The 18,347-nt window shown below is 39.3% G+C and overlaps 1 protein-coding gene across 2 annotated transcripts in view; it reads right to left on the bottom strand.

The window, feature by feature from the left end:
- Positions 1 to 7,304: 7,304 nt before the first annotated feature.
- The window catches only part of MTMR6 (myotubularin related protein 6), a 35,652-nt gene continuing 24,609 nt past the window's right edge, over positions 7,305 to 18,347 (bottom strand). For both annotated transcript variants that reach the window (XM_006138893.4, XM_075919257.1), the window contains 6 exons: positions 17,762 to 17,887; positions 13,886 to 13,935; positions 11,043 to 11,243; positions 10,163 to 10,297; positions 9,954 to 10,080; positions 7,305 to 8,492 (listed from right to left, as the gene is read on the bottom strand). In XM_006138893.4, coding sequence (XP_006138955.2) covers positions 8,232 to 8,492; positions 9,954 to 10,080; positions 10,163 to 10,297; positions 11,043 to 11,243; positions 13,886 to 13,935; positions 17,762 to 17,887 — 900 coding nt within the window. In that variant the 3' untranslated portion in view covers positions 7,305 to 8,231. The remainder of the gene's footprint in view (positions 8,493 to 9,953; positions 10,081 to 10,162; positions 10,298 to 11,042; positions 11,244 to 13,885; positions 13,936 to 17,761; positions 17,888 to 18,347) is intronic.

Below are 18,347 nucleotides of genomic sequence, written 5' to 3'. Positions count from 1 at the left end.
CATTACATTTTTTTGAAGTGGGAACTATTTTTCTCCACAACCATTGGGCAGAGAAACTTTATTGGATAACTCACTAAAATCAATTCTCCCCCCATGCATTATTGAATTTGATTTAGTTGTAGATAAATGTGCTGTGGCCACATTCTGTGCCTAATTTGAAGAACAGGCATGTGCTAAAATTCCAGCAATCAATGAACATGCTCATTGACCTTACCATTCAGTTCAGTTCCTGTTGCCATACAGAGAATCCAATCAATGCTTATTATATCTTCTTGTAACCTTTAGTTAAAACTATTAATGTCTCTTTTAAAATGGGTCACTATAGCATCATCTCCTATAAGATATGATGGGGGACAAGCTTTAGGAATTGGTATTGTCCTGAAGTTCTACCACATGGCAGCACCAACCAAGAGTGTGGCAGAGGGAAAGGCTCAAATAAGTATTTTAATAAAATGCCACATTTAAGACTTCAAATCTGACCACAAAAATGTTCTTATGCTACAGTTGCGCTGGTGACTACAGGCTGATTACAACAAAGTTCCATTTTGTAGTATAGCTTAGGACATTGTGACACTAAAGCCTTGGGCTAGGTCAAGGCATTGGCATATTAGTTTCCTCATCTGTGCTACAAAATGAAGCCATGTTGTAAATTGGTCCCATCGAAGTATAGAATGGGCGTAGAATGGGTTTAAGTTAGAGGAATTATATGGGCTCCAAGCAGCTGCCAGAAGTCTATGTGAGCACTGTCAAGCAAAATGGTTATCACAGGTGGAGTTGCACTTTAATTGCCTCAACAAAACACATTATGAAGTAATGACTTCAACTGTGTTCAATAAACGGACAACAAAATTTGCACTTTTATAGAGCCTCAAAGCACAGTACAAAGATTTAATGAACTAATTCTCACAACACTTGAAAGTTAATATTCCAAGGAGCAAACACTTTTGGAAGTATCCTCAAAAAACCAAGCTCTTGGGGTCTAATTTGAGCACCCAACATTTGAGACCACTCTTTTGAAAATTCAGGTCCAACTGGCACACAGAGCCATGGTGTGATGTTGGATATGCACAAAGAAGCTTTTCTCTTGTGGTACCGTGTTCAACTCAGATTAAATTGTTTTTCCATAGCTGACTTGACCAAGCTCACATTACCAATCTGTGACAGGTCCTGTAACACAAATATGGTCTTCTGCTGCTAGAAGTTGAAGCAACATAAATGACTGGATAGACTATCAGGAGGTTTATGTACTGATGTTCTGTATTGTCATATGGTACAAGATTTTTCAATAAAAATAAATTTTGATCAACATTTAGGCTATTCACTGCCATTGTGTGTATGGATCTAGAAGTAAATGAACGCACAATCCCACTGTCAGATTTGCCAGATCATGGATTTTATTTTTTTCCACTTTAGGTTCATGATTTTTAAAGCATGTACAAATGAAATATTCATTAGAAAATTCTGCTTGCTACAGTTTTTTGACTGGTCTACATCAAAGCATGATTCCAGGACAGAGGAATAAGTGACTTTTACAGAATGTGATACATAGAGCAATAAAGGGTTAAAGTAGCCACTTTGTTTGCATGGGATCCTACATATGAAGACCATTTTCTCCTCCTTGGTCACATGTAGCATTTGCATATTTTTTTCTTTAATAAAACACTTTCATCTCAGATACAGCTGATTACAGAGAAAGTTGAGGCAATAGCTCCTTTAAAATCCAAGTCCTGAAAAGAAAGGGCAAAGCAACGTTTTTCAAGTTCACTAGTTCAGAGTCAGATCCCTGAGAACTGGAAAAGGGACACTAAGTCAAGTTTTTCAAAGGGAAACATGCTTGTTAAAGAAGTTACAGGCAAGCTGTTTAAAAGGATCAGACAATAGCCAGATAAAGCAAAAAAAGCCAGTCAGGGTTGCTGCTCTTGAAGAGTATAAGTGCTATTAGCAGGAATACAAAACATTTGCCAACACTGACTGCTTATGTACAAAAAGAAAAATCCATACAAAGTTACAGAACAGGAGTAAACGTATTAATGTAGATGGAAAGTTAGCTAGACGCTCTATACTTGAACAGGGCAAATACAAAGATAAAGCCAGCGTTAAACCATATTAGAGCAGAAGTTCTTGAACTGTGGTCCACGAGCTCCATTCAGGTGGTCTGCAGTTTATTCTGAAGTTGTGCGCTTGGGCAGCCGCAGTTGCAGCTCCACTAATTAGGCACTTGGACCCTGGAGAAGATGCACATGTAAGATGAGATGGCAGCCTTGGGGTGGAATACAGGCTATGTAGGAGAGGGAAAGGGGTGAGGTGGGGAACAGTGGGGTGTGAAAGGAATTTGGAACATGCAGGGCTCAGGCAGCTTGGGAGAGGAGGATAACGACTTTCCCCAACTCCAGAGTGGCAGCTGTAAGGGAGGGACACCCTCCTCCCCCCATCTCCTTCCTTACCTCAGCAGCCATAGGCCTGAGGCTGGGGAGAGACACACCTCCTCCTCCCCACCCCCAGCTTGGGGGCTTCCACAGGGGCTCTCTCCCTCTGTCTCCTGCCTTCTTCCAAGCTGAGCTTGGGGGCTGCTGTGGCAGGGGAAAGAGGGCACATCCATAACAATAGAAAGCTTAGACTACCGATATTAAAAATAGGAGTTGTGTGCTTTTATTTGTAGAACAAAAGTATTATGAATTATTAATATTAAGGGTTTTTATCTAGCACTTTTATCCAAAGCGCTTTGCAATAGTTGGCTAACAGTATAGACATTTGGAAACATCATTAAGAGGTCCACTGAGACCCTCAGCAATTTTCAAGTGGTCCACAGGCAAAAAAAAAAAGTATACGAACCATTAGAGTACAAACAGTTTAAACAGTGCAACTACCCACTTAGATAAGGCGTTGGCATGCAAGAGGGTATAACTGCAGTGCTTCTGGGTCTTTGTGCCAAGCTCCCACCTATTGGGATGCCCATTGTGCTTGAATAATGCACAAATACCAAGCACTGCTGTAAGTTATGCTTTGGCCAGGATTCTCCCTCCTTTACTAGCCCTTATGAGTCAAGGTGGGATTCAAACACCACACTTGGACCTGGCCCCAAGAGCTGGAATAAAGTACGAAGAAGGCCACATTTGGTCCTGATGTGAATATACTACATAGAAGATCCTTAAAGCCCTGAGCATAAGCACTCACGCCATCACTCAACTTTAGACAAGTTTAATATTAGAGGGAGCAACTATCCACTTTGAAATAGTAATCTGAATAATTTAATAAAAACCCCATCTGTTTATCCCTCCTAGGTAGCTCTCCTGTCCATGCTATACTTGTTCTGCAGAAGGAGGTCTTCAGCATCTGTTAGGTACAGTACTATACATTCCACAAGCATTCACTTAACCTCCCTCCCAGTACATAGAATTTCTGTGGATTATTTATGGCACATCTCATAAGAGGATAGTGGATAAACCTTGGTGTTCTGGCCTCATTCCCTCTCTTGATAAGACAGCTGTGTGGTCTTTTGTTAAGTCCATAATGGATGTGCAGCTGTTAGAATGTCCCAGTGTCAGAGTAATGAGTTCTCAGAGCTTTACAGATGTGTGTAGTACCACTGTAAGAGTGCGATATAAAGGCCTTTGAAAACTGCCACAGAAAGATACATAATAGCCATTTATCATCATTACTTTCTACCATACATTATCTTGTGCAGTTTCCTTTCCCCACCCCCCACCCCAAGACACACACTCACAGATTTAGGTCATTAGTAATTGGACATATGTGGAAGATACATAAGCTCAGCTCAGCATTGCTTAATTAATTTCTTAGTATGCTGATTTGGCAGTTGTCATACAAAACAGAACAGTTGGATATTTCAAATAGTAATAAAAGGACACCATCACTATAATTAACTCCTGCCCATGAACCCAGCTCTTTTTGTGCAACTACATCTTCCACCCTAGGCTACTTTAAAATTAAAACCCCGTTCTGTCATGAGAAAGGAATTCCTTTACAGATTTCAAAGTGGAATTTGAGTAACAACAACAGCAACAAAAAAGGACACTATAGTTCAGTCACACTCAGTTATTCTACACATCAGCCAGAGTAGAACCCCCCCCTCCAAAAAAAATCATCTCTCCTTAGATCTAAAACATTTCACGTCTCAGTTCAGAATACAGCCCTGACAGATTCTAGCTGCAGTTGCTCCATGACAGAAGAAGCAGGACCTGCCAGCCAGAGCATCCTTACAGTACGCGGGACATGCTAAAGAGTGCTTGCTGAAATGGTCTATCCACCAACTCACAGGACCAGACACCAAAAAACAAGAGATCCATCCTGATATGTTTTATGAGCGTTTCCTGTTGGAGCAGCATTTTAATTAGCAACAGAAAGGCCCATCCTCTTAAATTCTGTAAGAGTCGAATTAAAACCATTTCCACTGCTCCTCCTGAAAAATTTCTGCCACAGCTCTTCACATCACCAGTTCCCTTAATTCCTTCCTTAACCTTCCCAAAGAATACTGCATGGCCCCACCAGGCTAGCTGTCTAGGTCATGGGAGTAATATAAAGCTTTAAGTTGTAGCTTAATTTGCCATCATCTGCTTACTTCATTCAGGGTCCCATGTGCTTTAGGTGGTTTTGGCACAAAGCTACATGGTAAGAAGAGACAGCTGCCTCCCTCCATCAGCTTCTTCACTACTGACTCTAGAGGCTGAGCCGAGAGGCTTTAAAAGGGGTCTCTGGACTGAGCAAGAAGCCTTTTTTTTTTTAATTTAAAAAAAAAAAAAAAAAAAAAAAAAAGAGAGATATTCCCCCCCCCCCCCCCCAACCTAATCACATTTCATTAGTCAGATCATTTAAGGAGACTAATTTTTGTTTTGGACAGGAAAATGAAATATCATTAATCTTTACCAAGAGAGTGGTCAAGCAAATTTTGTGCCCAAGCAGGTCATTTTTAATACTATTTCAAGGCTGGCTTAAGAGGCCTAATCCAAGATGTAAAATACAGTGGGACATACTGATCCCAACTGTTTCAAAAGGCACCCCACACCTACACCAGCGAAAGGCCAAGAATTGGTAATCAGGTGATTTTAGCATCACCAAAAGGAAACAGGTTTGCTCCATGACAGCTACATACAGGTATTTTTAAAAGATCCTGAGTTTAAAAAAATCCCCCACAATACTTTTACTCATCTCTTCTGTTTTGAAAATACAACCGTGAATATTATCTCTAAGTAATAACAAAAACAGTAATGTACTGAATGTGGCATGCCACCATAAAAGCCAAAAGGACAAAATTTTACACATACCCTGGTTATTTTCCAAAAAGTCTCCGTTTTGCGAATGAGATGAATACAGGAAATCTGTAACAGGAAAGTCCAATATGGCATAGCAAGTGGGGCTTAGCAGTAAGACACAAAAGCCTTACTTTATATATTTGTATCTTACAGGTTAGCAGTAAACAAACTCAAACAATGGTTGAAATAGAAAAAGGTGCTCTCAACCTGTTCAAATAGAAAATTTCCCCCCCTTTTACTGATAAATAATGGACATCAGGAAGATGGAGTGATAAAAAGATTGAGAAACCTTCATTTAAACAGCCATGTTGTGTTTTATACTATGCTGAGTGAAATGGGCAGCTGATTAATACTCCGGCTACATGCAAGCAGACGCTGCCATTTTTCCAGATAGCTTTGCTAATGCAATTTGATCACGACCTGCATTGCCCTTATTATTACAGTTTTGAATCTCATTTGGGACAGAGAGAGATTGCCAACTGTGGCAACTTGTGTTTTAGTGTGCTGGCAATTTTAATGAGAGACTTTAGAAATTAGTATGAGACTAAACTCATTTTCACTTATAGCCAAAAGGGATTTGAGCACAGAAGTACAAAGCCAGTAGCATTAACCTACTATACCAGCAGAGGAGTTCAGAATCCTAGCTGATGTTTAACGCCTCTACTTAGGAGCTAGCACTCATATTACTTCTACTGCTGTTTTAAAATGTAATTTCCCCTTCTGACCTGGGCAATAGAAACAATTGTGTGGGGGGCGGTGAAGGGGGGGGAACAGTTGCAGACAGACCAAGGCAAAGCCTCTTAACTCAATGGAAGTTAGCATGAAAGGCAATCTAGGGACACAGTTTATTTTACTTCTGTGAAAAACACTGTATGTTCCTTCTTACTAAACCTTCCTGTTCCCTGAAGTTCAATTATATCCCAAGGCTTGTATTCTCTAGGGATATGTCTTTGTTTGGTGTAAAAAGCTGAAGAGCGTCCACACCTCAAGCGCATTTTTGGGCAAGAAAATTTAAAGTAAAAACAGCAGAACAGAGGGCTTTTTGCGGTGTGTGTGGACACTCAACAGGGGTTTCTTGCACAAAAAGAGCCTATCCGAAAAAGCACAGGTGCTCTGATGGCCATTCTGTCAATGACAATCAGAACTTTCTTGCGCAAGAGTGTCCATGCAGTGTGGCTGCTCTCTTGCACAAAAGCACATCTCTTTTGTGATGCGCTTTTGAGGTGTGGATGCGCTTTTGTGCAAGATGTTTTTGCGGAAGATCTCTTCTGCAAAAAGCTTCTTGCACAAAAAGCCTGCAGTGTAGACAAAGCCTCGGGGTGTGTCTACACTGCAGGCTTACCTCAAAATAAGCTACTCAAATTGTGTAGCTTATTTTGAAACTACCTTGAAATAGTACCAAAATTCAAAATAGACCACTCTTCCGAAATGTCCCTTAACCCTTGTGGAATGAGGTTTATAGGGATGCTGGAATAGTGCACCCGTTATTTCAAAATAACAGGCTGCTTTAAAGATGTGGAATAGCTATTTGGGATACTTCCGGTATTCCAAAATAGCTTCAGTGTAAATGTAGCCTAGATTAATCTGTTAAGTAACTGGCTTCAAAGAGGGACTCTGCTCCAAATGCCATGACCCCTTTAAAGCCAGCTGGTTTGTAAACCTGACACTTTCTCTTATGCGTGCTAGTTATGGGCCAAGAGCAGAGGTTTTTTGGCTCTCCTCCCATAATCTGACTGACTATCTGAAAGTTTAGGATAAGTGGGATTGTGTTGTAGTCAGTCTCATTAAAGGGGAATGAGACTAAACTGAAACTTGATTGGTATGAAAGGACACTAATTTAGTAAAAAAAAATGCATCTCACGAGACATAGATCTTGAAATTGTTATAAAAAAATCAGTAATTGTTTGAAAACTATGCAAATTGCTAAATATTGCTCCTAGAGCTTTCCTCCCTCGTGCCACTAATCCTGATAATCTTATGCAGTTACAAACTCTATAGCAGTTAAACATTGATGAGAATCTGACCATTGTTCAGTTATTAGCAATGTGCTAATTTAATAAAAATTCTAAATTTTTAATCCTTTGTAATGATACCCAAGTTACAAATCTTGCCACAATTCATCACTTAAAAACTGTACATATGAATCATTTTCCATTATGCTCTGTCAATCTATTCATCCTATAGGTTAACAAAAGCTGGCTAATTATATTTTAAACAATAAAGGAATAGGAAATATAATATTCAGCATAAGATTTAACATTCTTATAGCTTCATTTACTGATCACATAACTGCTTAGGCTTTTTACATTTCCTAAATCTGATCCCATTTTAAGAAGCATGAGCAATGCAAGCAAATACAAATGTAAACAAAGTCATGTTACAGGCTGCCTTAGCCAAGGACAAAAAGGCAATTGATTTGACAAATTTAAGGCAAGCTATTTATAGTTTGAAATATACTGTACTTATGGCACATAAAACACCAAACACCAAAAAAGTTAGCAGTGTGAGACATTAAATAGGAGTATCCATATTTATATTGTGTACTATACACACACACACACCCACCAACCACTTTTTTCTAAAAATAGATCATCAAGTTTTTCCTGCCCAACTAAATTAGTTTTGAAAGACCATTTGTGGATGGCTACAATGCACACATCTTAAAGTAATGTTACTGTTTTATTCACTCTAGTGCAAACTATGACTTGTTAAATCCAAAACAACTCCTTAATTGGTTAAATCTCTAAGGATCAGTGAATGCCCCATTTTTCTTCTTCAATACAGCAAAATTCAATTTTTTTCAAGAGAACAGCAAACACTTTCCCTAACAATTAGCATGCTGTTCTATTCTACAGTAACAAAGCTCACCACTATACAAAAATCAGATTTTGGTCATGCAGCAATAGACCATCCTCACAATAATCGGCCAGTCTAAAAAAAGAAGCACTGTTCAATGTTTCACTAACAGGTCATCCGTGCCACTCCATATTCCAAGCTGACAACAGCAGGCTCAGTTTTTGACAACTCCTCCATGTATTCACTGTAGCGATTGTCTGCTGTGTTGCTGCCCTCTATAGTTCGAATGGAGTCATTCAGAGGTAACAGAGGCTGCTGCTTCTTAAAACACGGAGAAGTTTTAAGCATTGGTGAAGCAGGATGGACAGACTGCAATAGTTCTTTAGTGAGGAGTTCTTCCGTTTGCCTGTTTCTTTGTTTCGCTTTCTGAAATAACAGGATTTATAAAATTTATTGTTCCTAGTATCCATCATTTCTTGGGATAAAAATAAAACTTAAGATGAGCTACTTAGATCACTTCCAACACACTTGTTCAAAGCCATGTCCCCCCAACTGATTGTTTTGGCCTTTTGACAGTACAGATGCCAGCTACACACGGAGTGGAGTTTTACAAGTAGGTGGAGACAGAGATTCAAAGCCTGCTAAATACACAATGTATAATACACTATACCAGACAAAAAAGAACAAAAAGCCATTTCTCAACACTCAATGCAAGAATCTGGCCACCTAAAGAACCAGAACACTCCCTTTCAAAACACACTATTATAAATCAATGTGGTCAAGATTCAGTTGCAAGTTTCCACGCAAATGTGGAGAATTACAAAAAACCAATCAATATGTTAGGAGACAAAACATTTGAGAAATTATAAAAGTTTAAAGAGAAGTTTAATTCCTAAGAATGTCAAGATTTTAGGTTTTCAGGTTACTTAATCCGGATCTGTGACATTATGCCAAGATTAGCCCAACAGAATCTTAAAAATAAATAAAAAGATTTACTTTCCACTATAGCATACACAGGAGAGAAACTTCAATTGAGCATTTCAAGATTTTTGATGCAAAATTTTGTTCGCTTTTGAGAACTTTGGGAGTTAGTGACATTTTAATTCCACATTTTCAACATCTTAATTGATCACTATAAAAAATGTAGTAAAATACAATAACTTTTTACGTCCCTTTTTGAAAGTTGAACAGTTAACCAGTTGCTGACTGGGAGCCCAACTCTAAAAGCGGCTCTGCAGCAGTACAGAAATAAGGGTAAATAAGATAGCAGTACTGCATCGCCTCCTCCACACTCCACCTCCCCTTTGCAACTACTGCACAATTCCTTTCTAGATCAGAATCCCTATAGTTATGACTGAAGTTTCAGATATAAGTGTCATGATTTCAGCTATGTATGATTTTTTAAAATTCTAGAAGTGTAAAATTGACCAAAATGGACCATGAATTTGGTAGGGCCCTACATATCAATAACAGCTGAGATAGATAAAAGATCTGTCCTCCGTGGTTGATAGAGAAAGGGAGCACAAATGTAATGGTGGGTGTCCAGCCACACAAAATATACGTATTTGGGAGAATTTAACCAGTATTAAATAAAGTGCTCTTCTGGTATGAATCTTTTCCTGCTACCAAAGAACAAACGCACAGTATAATAGGAGAATAAAATGTCATCAGTCTAAAAGTTAAATGTTTGGCAACTACGTAATCTTGTATGAGTACACAATGCCAAATGCGTACAACAAAACAAAGCAAACAAAACTGTGCTTTTTTTTTTTAAAAAAAGCTACAAGTAACAAGTGCTAACTGAACTCCTTACTATAAGATTATAAAAAACAAACTTGTCTTTCAGATTAGAGGTCAGAGTAAGTTCTCTTATTTTATAATACTCACAGCTTCCAGTTCTTTGAAGTCTTTCTCCAGTTGCTTATTTTGTTCACTCATGGTCATAATGAGATTAGATACAGATTGCCTGGGATGCATAGTTCGGTCAAATTGATGGTACATATTTCTCCAAAATCTAAGGGTATCAAAACACAAAACAATTTCAGCAAGCCACTCTAACAGGAGAAATTAAACAAAATATAAATAGTCTAACTTACTTAAAATTGAAGGACACTGTGTTAGGCTCCAAGAGGACAAGTTTCTGAGAAAAATCTGGTTTGTATAGAGGATTTAGATACTTCTTTAGTTCATCCAGAAGGAATGGCCATAAGGAATAAGTTCTCTCTTTCAATCTTAAGATAAGCAGAAATGTAAGTCAAGACACAGTGGGAGAATAGTAGTAATGCTAGCTCTCAGTCTTACAGTTCACCTCAGTCAAAACAATCAATCCAAAACTAGATCATTGCTTTTCACCCCCACAATTATCAGAAATGCAGTCTTGAATTTAGAATGAGACACACTACCCAGTTCTTCTATCTGTCCATCTTATGACTTTATAAAATTCCCCTTCATCCTGGTGGTCAAGTACCAAATATTCTTGGGAGAATGGAATTTCTGAAATAGTTCTTACATCAATCACTTCAACAGGAATTAACAAAACTACTAAATTTTATTACCGGGCTTAGAACTAAATAGTACTTTAGGAAACTATGTTTTGCATAATTACAAGTAACTCAGAAAAAAAGTGGCCATTGTAGATTACTTGATAAAATAGTAATAAATGTGCAACAAGGAAGAATTCTGGAGTAGAAAGAGCATGGACACAGGCTTACTATTTTCCTCTTCATTAACTTAAATAATTTTTGGAAAAATGTTGGGGGTAAGACAGATGTGTGATTTTTCTTCTTCAAAATTAGAAAGAAGGTTGTTAGCATCAGAAAGCATAAGAATCATTGCTGTTTTCCAATGCAAGTCAGCTACTCTTTTCCCATTACAGAGCATGTCTAGTTTCTTTTATTGAGAATCCCAGCTGAAGATTTATACAAGTTCTTAGCTTACTTGACCTAAATGAAAAACGTTTGCAATAAGTCAGCTTACTTTAGTTCTTCTCTCTCTTTTTGGCAGTTTCCAAGAAAGTTTCCAAATTGGCATGAATGGACGTGTTCATGGATCTGAAGGAGAAAAGCTTCATTGTATTCAAAAGCTTGTGGAAACTGCTCTGTGAGATGCCACACACCTTCTAAAAACTGAGTGAACACTGGAGAGATTTCTTTTGGATCACCATCCAATTGACCACATCTACAAAAAGATCCACAAAGACATCAGAGAAATTCAGATATTGTTTTTAAATATGAATAAGCTTTTTTTTTTTTTAAGACAAATCCTCTGCATTTATTTTGAGTAGACAGTCAGGAAGTACATTCATTTTAAAAAGGTATATTTTTAAGACCTGTAGTGCAACTCCACTCCAGACAAGTCATGATATGGAAGAGCACTTCAGGACAAACCACCATAGTGTCATGGATCTATAAAGCTAGAATAGTAGAGTCACAAAAGAGAATTTTGTTTTTGGCTTTCTATTTAGTTAATGGGCTCAGTTTATACAGCTTCAAGGAGAAACTGGCCTGGTTTTAAAGGGAAAAAAGAAATCAGGCCTCAAATTTGTCTTCTAAAGCCACATTGAGATAATCCATCTTTATCCTGAGTTTTTAGCATTACAGAATACATATACAATTATATCTGTACTGAATAATATAACAGAAGGATAGTTAAGTAGCTCCTTAACATCTGGTATTGTAATAGACCTCAGTACTGCACATTCAGAATCTACCAACATGAAATAATTGGTAGTGTTGTCTTTGCCAGCAGATAAAGTATGTCTACATGGCATCCAGGAACAAGCTTCCCTGCCCCAGTCCAGTGACTTCTGATAGTGGGGCCAAAGATACTCTGCTATAAATAGCTGTGTAGACAACACTTTGACATTGTGGGTTGAGCTCTGAAGCCTGAGAGTAAGCAGGGGCTTCAGAGCACAAGCTCCAGCCTTAGCCACAACAAAACAACATCTATGCAGCTGTCCTTATTTGGTAATAGAGATGTAGCCATGTTAGTCTGGTCTTGCTGAAACAAGAGACAGGACTATGCAGCACTTTAAAGACTAACAAGATGGTTTATTAGGTGATAAAGTGGGTCTGGCCCATGAAATAAACCATCACCTAATAAACCATCATGTTAGTCTTTAAAGTGCTGCATAGTCCTTACTTATTGAGTGTGTGAGCATAGGCCCTGCTTTTACAAATCAGGCCTTGTCTACATTTACCATGAGATGGACACTGAGATAGATATCTGGGCGGGCGGGGGGGGGGGGGGGGGGGAGGGAGGGGGAGAATGTCTATTTAGAAGGTCTATAAAGGACGTGCTAAATCAACTGCTGATGGCACTCCCATGAACTCTGGAACTCCACTGGGTCACGAGGAATAAGAATCTAAGGGAGAGTTTCTCCCAGGAAGGCCTAGGATTGCCAGGTGTATGGTATTGACCTGGTCACTCCAGTATTTTTGCCTCCTGTCCAGTAAAAATATTCAGGAAAATACTGAACACCTAAAATGTCCGATATTTTCTGATTTTTTTTTCCGGTCAGGAGGCGAAAATACCAGACACTTGGCAACCCTAGCACCCGGGCCCAGGGAAATTAAGTTCTGGCTTGAACAAGAACACAAAATGGCCACCGGCAAAAAGCCTAAAGACCAAGGGGAAGCAATGCCTTCCCTGGGTCTTAGTGCTCAACCTCTCCCCTGTTCTAATCCCTAGTCTAACTCTGCACTCACTCCAAAAGGGGCCATGCTGTTTTTTATTATTAATTATTATTATGATTTAGCTTAATAAGTCTTGGAGTCCTTTTTTTGCTCAACAACTTTGCCCCCCCCCCCCCCAAATTTTTTCTCTGGAGGTTTTTTTTTTGGGGGGGGGGGGTGTTCAGTATTTTTGGTTCAACCATCTGGCAACCTTAGGAAGGCCCCCAACAAGTGGCGACACCGTGGTGACTCCTACTAAGGTAGGTCAACTCAAAGTAAGCTATTCACATAGCTCAAGTTGCATATCTGAGTTCTACTTTGCCTCTAGTTTAGGCCTGGTCTCAGTGGAGCCTGACAGAGGCTCAATCCCAGATGCAATGCATTCATACTAAAGGTTTACTATGTGAATTACCACAGCTAGGAGTACTTTTCTCCAAAACACCAAAATAATTGGAAATTTTTCAGAACAGTTCTGATAGTAAATTGATGAGCTGTATAGAACTAACTATACGTTTAATAACTTATTATCTGATAGATTACAGCAATTATTTAAATTGTATTTTCACATTCATTAGTAGATTTTTTAGGGAAAAAACAGTGCAAATATATCAGCTTCTTTAACCTACAGCACAACTTAGTTTCACATTCTATGAATGAATCAGTGCTGCAGCCTCCATACACACATCTAGCTCCAAGCCATCAAGCCCAATGACTGCAGGAGTCAGTCCTAGGGCAACAAAAATGAGGATCAGACACCGCAGTGAAAGACATACATAAAAAAGCCTCATCTGCTAACTTTTATTTTCTTTCACTGTTGCCATCCAATTCTTTGTAACTCTGAAATATATATTTGTCATATGGAAACGATTGTCCCATTGGCATTTGAACAAGCTTCAGTTAACACCACACACACTGCTGCAGAGCTGGCTTATTCAGAATCACAGAATCCTAGCAACACTGCCACAGAATTTAACTACAGTGTACTTTACTAGCTACTAGGACCCATAAAAATAAATGTGCATCAATGAAATATCAATGCAGAACACAAAGCCCTGTTTAACAGATGTGCATGCAGCTCAAGGTTTTGCCAGTTAGTATAAAGGTGTGATCTTAACATTTTTCAACTAAAGTAGAATTTTAATCTACCTGTCAGAAAATTTGTGTCCAAAAGAGATCCAGTCCTTCTCTATCAAGACCTAGAAGGAAGATACCACATGTAAAGAAGTTATGAACTAGATATGTGCATCATCCTGACAGATCAGTTTATATGCTCTGTTTTGAATTTATTCAGTCTGCATTATGCAAAGTGGTGTAAATTGCAGTTTCTTGGCATAGTCATCAATATCTACAAGGACTCCCTGAAAGTACAGCGGAACTAATTCTGAAAACTCCACTTATTTTACATTTTTAAAAATGTGTTTCATTGTTAGTTGAGTCAATTCTCTACCTAATTATAGTAGCTATGCTAAACCAATTCCACTTTAAGAGTGAAATAAAGCCTCATTAATTCACATAAATGAGGGAGACAGATTGCTAATGGTCGATATTTGCAAATTAGTAAGTTAACAAAAATGCAGGATGATTACCATATGTACTTTAGTATAAATTAAAACTACTATTGAATACATAACATCATAGTAAAATGTTATTTAGTACATTTTGTAATAATCTTGATAACAAAAAGAACATTGGGACTGCTGGCTAGGAGCAGATTGGCAACTTGCCTGACAGTGGCTAGTACCAAGTACTTCAGATTTAAAAAACAAACAAACAAAAACCCCACACTAACTCCTTATAATTGTGCTTTATGAAATATGCCCATTGCAAAAGTTCTTCCCTAGCCCCAAGCATTTGTTAATAGTTTTCTCCCCCACCTTTTTATTCTTACTGCCTACAGATGAGTTTAGCCACATAAATAGCTCCTAACCCTTTTCTGAATATGACTAGACTCTTGGCCTAACTCAGGGGTTCTCAAACTTTGAGATACCATGACCCGCCCTCTAAGTTGCTCGCAACCCCCCGGGGGGTTGGGACCCACAGTTTGACAAATGCGGGCCTAAGTGATATTTGTAACTGTGAGTGCCACATGTTCTACATAGTCTACTAATTTTAGAAGTAGTCTAGTCAAAAAGTCACTATATTTCCTTTGAGAGTATATAAGTATGAGGAATGCCGGATTTTCCTACTCTATTTTCTGTATACCCCTATTTTATCTCCTCTTATTCATCTTGTCTGTAAACTAGAATCTCCGGTATGAATAAGACTGGAGGTATTTCCATGTGTCTCATCATGTGTCATTCATTTTCTAAATCTTTTCGGGAAAAGAGTGGCCAGAACTGAATAATATTCCAACTCAGCTCACTATTATCTGTTATAGAATCTAAGAAAGCCCAACAATTTTTAGGCCAGATTATAAAAAACATGATTTAGTGTCTGTGGTTTAGCGAAATATGACTATAATACAAAAGACAAGGAGGAGTCCTGTGGCATCTTATAGACTAACAGATATATTGGAACATAAGCTTTCGTGGGCAAAGGCCCGCTTTGTCAAATGCATGTAGCGGAAGTTTCCAGATGCAAGTATAAATATGCAGGCCAGAATAAGGCTACAGATAACGAGGTTAATTCAGTCAAGGAGGGTGAGGCCCACTTCTAGCAGCTGATGTGGAGGTGTGAACACCAAGAAAGGAGAAACTGCTTTTGTACTTGCCTAGCCATCCACAGTCTTTGTTTAATCCTAAACTGACGGTGTCAAATTTGCAGATGAACTGTAGCGCAGCAGTTTCTCTTTGAAGTCTGTTCTTGAAGTTTTTTTGCTGCAGGATGGCTACCTTTAAATCTGCTACTGTTTGTCCAGAGAGATTGAAATGTTCTCCTACAGGTTTTTGTATATTGCCATTCCTAATATCTGATTTGTGTCCATTTATTCTTTTACGTAGGGACTGTCCAGTTTGGCTGATGTATGTAGCAGAGGGGCGTTGCTGGCACATGATGGCGTATATTATATTGGTAGATGTGCAGGTGAATGAACCAGTGATGGTGTGGCTGATCTGGTTAGGCCCTGTGATGGTATCACTGGTATAGATATTTGGGCAGAGTTGGCACTGAGGTTTGTTGCACGGATTGTTTTCTGAGTTAGAGTTATTGTGGTGCGGTGTATAGTTGCTGGTGAGAATTTGCTTCAGGTTGGCAGGTTGTCTGTGGGCAAGGACTGGCCTGCCTCCCAGGGCCTATGGAAGGGAGGGATCATTGTCCAGGATGGGTTGTAGATCACTGAGGATGCGTTAGAGAAGTTTTAGCTGAAGACTGTAGGTGATGGGCAGTAGTGTTCTGGTGGTTTCTTTCTTGGGCTTGTCTTGTAGTAGGCGGCTTCTGGGTACATGTCTGGCTCTGTTAATCTGTTTCCTCACTTCCTCGTGCAGGTATCGTAGTTTCAAGAATGCTTGGTGGAGATCCTGTAGGCGTTGGTCTCTGTCTGAGGGGTTGGAGCAGATGCGGTTGTACCTTAGTGCTTGTCTATAGACAATGGATCGTCTGGTGTGTCTGGGATGGAAGCTGGAGGCATGAAGACAGGCATAGCGGTTGGTAGGTTTCCGGTAGAGGGTGGTGTTTATGTGACCATCACTTATTTGCACCATGGTGTCCAGGAAGTAGATCTCTTGTGTAGACCAGTCTAGGCTGAAGTTGATGGTGGGGTGGAAGCTGTTGAAATTGTGGTGGAATTCTTCCAGAGTCTCCTTCCTGTGGGTCCAGATGATGAAGATATCATCAATGTAGCCTAGGTAGAGAAGGGGCATTAGTGGATGAGAGCTGAGGAAGCGTTGTTCCAGGTCAGCCATAAAAATATTGGCATATTGCGGGGCCATTCAGGTGCCCATAGAGGTGCCACTGGTTTGGAGGTATATATTGTCACCGAATCTGAAATAGTTGTGTGTGAGGTTAAAGTCACAGAGCTCAACCACCAGTTGTGCTGTGGCATCATCAGGGATACTGTTCCTGACAGCTTATACTCCATCTATGTGTGGGATGTTTGTGTAGAGAGCCTCTACATCCATGGTGGCTAGCATGGTGTTTTCTGGAAGTTAACTATAATGCATTGGTTTTCTCAGGAAATCAGTGGTGTCACAGAGACAGCTGGGAGTACTGGTGGCGTAGGGTCTGAGTAGCAAGTCCACATATCCAGACAGTCCTTCAGTGAGAGTGCCAATGCCCGAGATGATGGGGCATCCAGGATTTCCAGGTTTGTGGATCTTTCACAGTATATAGAATAACCCAGGTCGGGGCTCTATGGGTGTGTTGATTTGTTCCTGTGCTTGTGTAGGGAGTGTCCAGAGCCGATGGTTCAGTTTCTTAGTGTAGTCCTCAGTGGGATCTGAGGAAAGTGGCCTGTAGAATTTGGTATTGGAGAGTTGTCTGGCAGCCTCCTTTTGGTAATCAGACCTGTTCATGACGACAACAGCACCTCCTTTATCAGCCTCTTTGATTATAATGTAGTTTCTGACCTGCATAGTTATACCTGCCTCTGGAAATTTCCACTACATGCATCTGACCAAGTGGGTCTTTGCCCACAAAAGCTCATGCTCCAATACATCTGTTAGTCTATAAGGTGCCACAGGACTCCTTGTTGCTTTTGCAGATCCAGACTAACACGGCTACCCCTCTGATACTAGAATACAAGCACTTTAGAATTGTAATATTTATTAGGCAAAGCTTTAGAATCTTGGTGACTATATCCTCAATCCTACATATAGATTTTTCCCATAGGTGCTAAAGAGCTCTGTAGTACTGCTGTTAATAATTAGGTTCAGTACATGATTACTTTAAATGCACAATTTGCTGTTCACTGTTTTGATTAAAGGTATGTGTCTCGCCTTCAGAAATACATTGAACTACATTGAAAAAAAATCCTACACATTTTCATTTATTTTTACACACAAGAAGAATCCTTGTTTACTACTCTAAGGTTTAGGGAGTAAGAATTAAACAAAAAACCACCACACATACTAGAGAATAGATGCTCACCATGAAGCCTTTGATTGTTCTATAATATGAATCCAACAGAAGAGCACCAAGGGAACAAACTTGGGAAGTCCTGTCCCAGCCATCAGAGCAATGAACTAGCACAGTTGCATTTTCAATTGCTATTGCCTGTAAAGTGGAACATAAAGCTTAATAATGCAGGTTACCTGTTTGTAAGTTACTAGGTAAATCAAAAAAAAACTCATTTTATTCCAGTCAGAGCACAGTCTGTTTTTAATGGCGGCACTTGAAGCTGATCTGGCAATACACAGAAAACACATGTGGAAACATGCTAGAATCCGTCAAAGCTGGGATCTCCTCTTTGTAATGCTCCCCATAAAGATCAAAAGCCAGTTTACTGTTTGCTGATGGAAGAGGCAAGAACTATTAGGTGATTTCTCATTTTATTTTTCAGATTCCAAGTAGCCAGCAGCATCTACAGTCTCATTGGGCTGCTAGGAAAAAGCCTGACTACAGCTCAGAAATCCAAAGCAAATAAGAACTACTGGACATTTTTTTTTTAAATCCTCTGTCTACTCCACCCCTCAGAAATATGGAGGCATGTGAAGTAGCTTGAGCTCAGGGCTTT

The sequence above is a fragment of the Pelodiscus sinensis genome, chromosome 1 (assembly GCF_049634645.1).
Source record: "Pelodiscus sinensis isolate JC-2024 chromosome 1, ASM4963464v1, whole genome shotgun sequence".
In the NCBI taxonomy this organism is placed as follows: domain Eukaryota; kingdom Metazoa; phylum Chordata; order Testudines; family Trionychidae; genus Pelodiscus; species Pelodiscus sinensis.
This window is presented reverse-complemented; position numbering and strand designations above follow the sequence as displayed.